At 44.0% G+C, this 7,334-nt stretch overlaps 1 protein-coding gene across 1 annotated transcript; it reads left to right on the plus strand.

The window, feature by feature from the left end:
• The first annotated feature begins 953 nt into the window (after positions 1 to 953).
• Positions 954 to 5,760, plus strand: LOC103702190 (endoglucanase 9-like). The gene is made up of 6 exons (XM_008784525.5): positions 954 to 1,748; positions 1,910 to 2,217; positions 2,311 to 2,769; positions 4,606 to 4,741; positions 4,816 to 4,988; positions 5,080 to 5,760. The coding sequence occupies exons 1-6, from the start codon at positions 1,355 to 1,357 to the stop codon at positions 5,476 to 5,478; spliced, it is 1,869 nt and encodes a 622-aa protein (XP_008782747.1). The 5' UTR covers positions 954 to 1,354; the 3' UTR covers positions 5,479 to 5,760.
• Positions 5,761 to 7,334: the final 1,574 nt, after the last annotated feature.

Genomic DNA, 7,334 nt, shown 5'->3' on the forward strand with positions numbered 1-7,334 from the left:
TGGGCACTCCGACCAATTTTACTTATATCTTTCCCACCCGTGAGCAGGCTCGGTTATCCGATCCAACCTTCCGTGTGAGTACGTCACACATGGCACCACCCAGGCTACCAGCCAACCAGTAGTTTGTAAAGACTTGATTGGTCTATAAGATTAGCCTTGCGTTCAAATCTTTCTCCATCATTGATACGACAAGACCAGTCTCGGAGCACACGAACTCAATTGAATATGTTAATTACTAAAATTTGGAGGTAGAGGTATCGAGAAGATTCAGAATTCCAGACAAGCTGCCAGAGGGATGGGGTTGATCCGCCTTTAGGTGAATGCACTGCCATTTAGTTTTTTACTGGGTACAAAAGGGCCAACGGTATTAAGAATTGGATGGTCGTTTCTTAAGCAACCTAATATTTCGGAGATGTCATCTCGAAGAAATACTATCTTCTTTGCACTTTTTTGCTTTTTTTTTAATTTTATAAGCTATACTTACATTTGTTATGTGTGCAGCCGGCGTACCAAAAAAAAAAAAAAAAAGTAATTATTAAATTTTAGTTTAAATAATTATGATTAGTAGAATCCAGGTCATTGATCAAATATTTGTATATCTTAAATGCATCAGGTGCATCACAAACTAATACTTTGAGTTGAATTGCCAAGTTTTTAAATGAGCGACAGCTCAAAACACCACCAACCTTAGATGCGATGCGGTGTTCCAAATACAACTGGCCTCATGCGTACCCAACCCTACCCAGCTCCATAATGATCTACTAATCAGTACCCAGCTCACATGCAATTCTCATGGAAATGCAAACAAAAAAACGTTGAACGCTGTCGGTCCACGACATCTCCCCCGCTCCCGTTGACGCACCCTCAGGTCCTCCCTCCTTCTCCCTTCCGAGCCCCGCTGTTTCCAGCCTGGCAGCTTCCATAAAGCAACCCCACCCACCATTAAAAACGCCCCCACAAGACGCCACCGCTTTCTTCACTCCTACGATCCCTCATACCGTATAATCTAATCTTTTACCGAACCACTCTCTCTCTCTCTCTCTCTCTCTCTCTCTCGCCGTCACTGTCGCCACCCAACGGTGGAACTAAAGCACACCACCCACTCTCACTCCATTAAAGGGCCCCAAAAGCTCTCTAGATTGTCTAGAACCTGGGTCTCGCTTACCTCATTCTCCTAACAGCAAGGGGTTTATACAATAACCCGCTCCACCGGATCGCTTGCTTTGCTTCCAATCTTCTACCTCCTCCGTTCTTTTTTACATCGTCTAAAAGGAGGAAAGAAGAGAGCGAGAAAGAGGCAAAAGGTGGCGGTTTTGAGACTGGGAGGCGAGAGACAGACAGAGAAGGGGGAAAGATGAGTATGTACGGGAGAGATCCGTGGGGCGGGCCGCTGGAGATATCGAATGCAGACTCGGCGACGGACGACGACCGGAGCAGGAATCTGGATTTGGACCGGGCGGCGTTGTCGACGTCGTCGCGGCCGCTGGATGAGACGCAGCAGAGCTGGCTCCTGGCTGGGCCAGGGGACCAGGGAAAGAAGAAGAAGAAGTATGTCGACCTCGGGTGTCTCATCGTCAGCCGGAAGATCTTCATATGGACCGTGGGCACCATCGTCGCCACCGCCGCCCTCGCTGGGCTGATCACTCTCATCGTTAAGACCATCCCCCGCCACCACCACCCCAAGCCGCCGCCGGACAACTACACCCTCGCCCTCCACAAGGCCCTCATGTTCTTCAACGCCCAGCGATGTAAGCCAAACCGTCTCCGATCTGCCCTGAGAACCTTTCCTTCTCCCAATGCATGCGGCCCCTTTACGAAATTCGTCAAGATTGCATTTTGATCGGTCGAAAGAGACAAAACAAAGATCGGATTTTGATGAGATTTTTTGTGTTCTTTTTTTTTCCTGCAGCTGGGCGGCTTCCCAAGCACAACAACGTGTCGTGGAGAGGTAATTCCGGGATGAAGGACGGCCTCTCCGACACGTCCTACGGGAGAAGCCTCGTCGGAGGCTTCTACGACGCCGGAGATGCTATCAAGTTCAACTTCCCGGCCTCCTTCGCCATGACCATGCTGAGCTGGAGCGTGATCGAGTACAGCGCCAAGTATGAGGCCGCCGGCGAGCTCAGCCATGTCAAGGAGACCATCAAGTGGGGCACCGATTACCTCCTCAAGACCTTCAACAACTCCGCCGACACCATCGATCGGATCGCCGCCCAGGTTAAAAAAGAAAAAGAAGAAACTTTGGTAGTTTAGAGCATAGATCCATGGAACAGTGATTCCTGAGCTGGTGATTTATGTGATCTCTGGCAGGTTGGGGTCGGAGACACTTCGGGAGGAACGACTCCAAATGACCATTACTGCTGGATGAGGCCGGAGGACATTGACTACCCCAGGCCAGTCTATCTGTGCCACAGCTGCTCAGATCTCGCCGCCGAGATGGCGGCGGCTCTGGCTGCTGCATCCATTGTGTTCAAGGACAATAAGGCCTACTCCCAGAAGCTGGTCCATGGTGCGGCGACGGTCTGGAAGTTCGCAAGGGATCAGAGGGGGAGGTACAGCCCCGCGGGCTCCGACCCCTCGCTCTTCTACAATTCAACCAGCTACTGGGACGAGTTTGTGTGGGGTGGCGCATGGATGTATCTGGCAACGGGCAATTCGTCTTACCTTTATTTATCTACCCATCCCACTCTTGCAAAGCATGCCGGTGCCTTCTGGGGCGGTCCGGATTATGGGGTGTTCAGCTGGGACAACAAGCTCATTGGTGCTCAAGTAAGAATCCACCAATTGATCCTATATTCCTCTTTCTGGGATGATTTGATAATATATTGAGTAATTTGACCTGATCAGAGATTGTGCTGTTGGGTTTGCTTGGTTTAAAACTTTAAATAATAAACTGCGTAGAGTGTTGCGAGGTGGTTGACAATACTTTCAATACAGTCATTAGGAATTTTAAAATCTTCCTCTTTTTGATCTGTTGATCACACTGCGTTATTTACTTCTTGGATCCTCTGTCTTAGTTGGTGGAAAAGATGGTAGCCAAGCTGAAAGAGACCTAATGGGAGCTTGGTAAAATATCATATCTATTTTCTGCATTAAACTTGTTCTCCAACTTTCGTGATCTGTTCAGTGACAAGGTCATATATGGTCCAATTTGAAGCTTCAGGTTTTCAAGTATATCCTGTCTTAGAGATTTTTGTGTAGGTATGGGTAGTTCAGCTGAATTCATGAGATTGGTTTTTTCCCCCATTGTATCTATATGTGGGATCAAGATATCTGATATGAGTGGATCCTTTTGTTGGTTTTGATGAGAGGACTTTTGCATGCCTTCTTTTTTATTAGTTAAAATTATAATTTGGTTATGCATTTCTACTCCAGTTGGCCCCAGCCATATCTGGGGTGCTCTATTCTGTTTTTATTCATTTGCATAATATAAATAAAACAAGAGCGTATTGACCTTTTTCTCCGTTAAGAATATGCTGTGTTATAAAAATTCTGAGGATTTGAAAAATTGAAAAATACGGTTATGATGCATCAATTGGTAAGGAAGTCAAGATCGTAGGTATTTTTATTTAAGCTAATTAAAGATACTAGCATCTAACCTATGATATCACATGTTCTCTAATTCAATATTCAAATAGTGATGGTTATCCGTTTGACAATATCTATATGCCTAAAAGTCTTGCATTGTCTTATCGGTTTTACACTCTTAATAGCTTCTGCCATATTGACAGGGACCATTTGGAACTACTGTAGATCATATGATCATGATTCTTTCGATTTTATCCCAGTACTCATGCATGATATGTTTGTTTCTGATTCTAACAAGAGAGCTACATGGGTTTTGTTTTACCTCACGTTACGTGATGTTTAAATATGCATTAGAAATTTTCCTGGCATTAATAAATGCAGAAAATGCTGATTATTTTGAAACTACTCTAGTTCAGGTATTTCTTTCCTGTATCTTTATTAGCAAAGATATGAATCCACTTAATTACTTTGCATACCTAATTTCTACATTAAGACCATGGCAAGGTTACAACATTTAAAATGGAAATGGAATTTATATTTAAAACAGCACTGCTATTGAAATTACTTATCTTATTCTGTTCAGCTAGATGGATAATCCTATTGCCTGGTTTTCTTCTGTGCACCTTATTGACCATGACTGATTTCATCATTGTTTTTGTCGCTCTCCTTAGCTAGTTCTTGAGGTAGGCTGCATTTTCATTCAACAATTCTTGAATGCTTTAACCTTGCAAAGGGACAAAATTTGCTTGATTTATGTGCAAACCTCATTCTACTAGATTGCTCTAACACCCTCTAGTTTTTTATCTCGAGTTGGGTTCTGTTGAGCTTCTGTAACTGCTCATCTGCAATTTTTGATGAACTTTCGTGCTCATATTTCTTGGTTGGGTGGTTTGGTCCTGCTTGCAAACTTTCTAGGGAGATCTAGTAGTTCACTTTTTGTTATAGATAGATCTAACAGTTCTTCAACTACATTTGATTGATTTGAGCTTGCAGGAGGCTTCGATACTGCCTGTATGGAAGTTACTTTGTTCTCTCTATAGAATTCTAGTATGCTTATCTTTACTCGTCTGCATCCAGGTTCTCCTTAGCAGATTAAGGCTCTTCTTGAGTCCAGGGTACCCGTATGAAGAAATCTTGAGAACTTTTCACAACCAGACCAGCATTGTCATGTGCTCGTATCTACCTATTTTCACTTCTTTCAACCGAACAAAAGGTTTGAGATTGTTTATTTTTAAATTACTCTCTTGTTTCTCTCAGAAAAACTCTCAACCATTTCATCTATCGCAGGTGGTTTAATAGAACTGAACCATGGAAGACCACAGCCTCTTCAGTACGTAGTCAATGCAGCTTTTCTTGCAGCTGTCTACAGTGACTATCTTGATGCTGCGGATACTCCGGGATGGTATTGTGGTCCCAACTTCTACTCCACTGGGGTCCTTCGTGATTTTGCCCAGACCCAGGTAAGTTCTCTCCAAGCCAAAACCTAATCTCTAGTGTGCTCGATTTTAACAATTATAGGCTTTGACATGAACTCTCCTCATGTAATGGCAGATTGATTATGTACTGGGTAAAAATCCCCGGAAGATGAGCTATGTTGTGGGATTTGGAAACCACTATCCTAAGCATGTTCATCATCGAGGTGCATCAATTCCTAAGAATGGTGTCAAGTATAGCTGTAAAGGAGGATGGAAGTGGAGGAACACGAAGAAGCCAAACCCGCATAATATCATTGGAGCTATGGTTGCAGGTCCTGATAGACGTGATGGCTTCCGAGATGTTCGCACCAACTATAATTACACCGAGCCAACTCTTGCAGGCAATGCTGGTCTAGTTGCAGCGCTAGTGGCTTTGTCTGGTGAGAAGAATGGAGTGGATAAGAACACTATATTCTCTGCAGTTCCACCGATGTTCCCAACTCCCCCGCCACCCCCTGCACCATGGAAACCTTGAGATACGGAAGACCTGTTTTTCTGTGCCTCATGATAAAAAATTTATGATGATTTTTTTTCATCCCAGATATGAAGGTCTATCATCTACGAGGATGACATGAAAACCTTGTTCAAGCAACCAACAATGTGAAGCTTGCACCACTTTTTTGTATATCAGTGTTGTATCATGGCTTGTGTTATATACAGGATATATGATGTTCATGAACTCTATAAGAATGGAGACCCTTTATTGCCGGAATGATCTGTACGACAGTTTTAATGTAGTGAAGCTCTTCCCATGAAACCTCCTGACTGTATGTTTAAATTCATTTTCTGATGCAGATTATGCAGTTCTCCTTAACCATAACCAGTGAAGAACTTGCGCGAAATCTTTAGATTTTCTTTCCACTCAAATGAGTGCATGATAAGTTTTCTTTGTTCAATAATATGCTTCATAGCTGGTCAAATTATCAAAGTTGGGATCCTAGGAAATGTAGATGTGTTTGCATTTTGTAGCTTGCCTTAAGGGCTAAGGTCAAGGTTAAATCCAACTATGGCCTTACCTGGATATAATGATCAAAAATTGAACTGCAATTTAATCTACTGCAGGCAGAAAAAAATGTGGAACGTGGCATGTGGATGGGTGAGAATTAGATTGGAGGATAATACTGTACGTATGATAAAAGGGATACTTGAATGATGTCTTGACATGCATGCATGCTAACCGGTGTGGCTAACTCGCACCTCCATGCATGTCCTTTGATGTATGTGAATGAGAATCTTCAAACTTGGACGATATTAACAAGGTCCCCAATGGTCCAAATATAAAGCCCAATCTTGGCCCCAGACACAAAAGCACAAAAGGTGCGCCCAGAGGTCCATGTCTGGGTCCATAACTTGACCCAAAGCACCATCCAGATTCAATCATTTTCCTTGTAAGAATCAGTCTTGGAGGTGTTCCTTGCGATGTTTCCATTGCTTTTGCCATATTAAGCACCATCGCTAGCTTTTCAAACCCCGCATTTTCGTTTCTCTTCGCCGTTATCCAGCCGTTCCGGCTCCGTCCAATCCGCCGCTGCAACCCGGCACCAAATTAAACATTCTCAGATTTTTGAGGTCATTGGCGGAACCGACATCCCACCCTGACCCGACGCCGTCAAGATCCGTCCTCCGTCATAATCCCCCGCCTCGTCGCACGCTCTTGCTTCAAAACCACGCGATGGAGATTTATACAAGCGCATGGAGATGTATACACGGAGAACGGAAGTGGGTCATACATGGCAAGTACGGATGCACTCAATAAAACCAAAAAAGCACCAGCCCATAAAGTACTACCATAGTGATTGGCTACATAAGCAACTACTCAATCCGCAGTCCCATTAACTTTACACAATACATGCTTGGCCTGAAAGACCCCTCTATCCTTCATATTGTCCAGATATTTCGGAGCAAAGGGTGGACGCAACCGTGGCCCCTTGGGCTCTTTCGAATCCAACTGATGACAGTGGCCGAGTCCCCTTCCAGGACGATGGAACTGGCCCGTAAGATACACCGAACGTGACGAAGACCCACTCAAGCGATTCGCAGCTATACACTTGGAACCGATATGTCGAAGAGTTGACTGCCTTTACAACTATGACTCTGACAAACGGGTCCCGAATAACAAAATTTGCACCGCCTTATCCAAGATAGATCCGTCGAAATTAATCTAAAGAAAACTCAAAAATGGAAACTCCTAGATAAACAATACTGTGCAGAATACTGTGGAAGCAAAAAAAGAAAACCCGGAGCACAATCCACGCCCCTCTTGGTATTTTGTTAGAGAAAGAGAGATGGATACCTAGGTAACAGTAGTTATGGATGCACAATCCAAGATTT

This window comes from Phoenix dactylifera, chromosome 8 (genome assembly GCF_051530095.1).
Source record: "Phoenix dactylifera cultivar Ajwa chromosome 8, Ajwa_hap1_PhDact_Kaust_v1.1, whole genome shotgun sequence".
Taxonomy (NCBI): Eukaryota; Viridiplantae; Streptophyta; class Magnoliopsida; order Arecales; family Arecaceae; genus Phoenix; species Phoenix dactylifera.

What these genes read in the sequence shown, in the direction of transcription:
- LOC103702190 (XM_008784525.5), top strand. Translation starts at nt 1,355, where the DNA reads ATGAGTATGTACGGGAGAGATCCGTGGGGCGGGCCGCTGGAGATATCG. An exon ending in GTTCTTCAACGCCCAGCGAT is followed by an intron (nt 1,749 to 1,909) that starts GTAAGCCAAACC and finishes TTTTTCCTGCAG; the next exon opens with CTGGGCGGCTTCCCAAGCAC. An exon ending in TTCTTTCAACCGAACAAAAG is followed by an intron (nt 4,742 to 4,815) that starts GTTTGAGATTGT and finishes CATCTATCGCAG; the next exon opens with GTGGTTTAATAGAACTGAAC.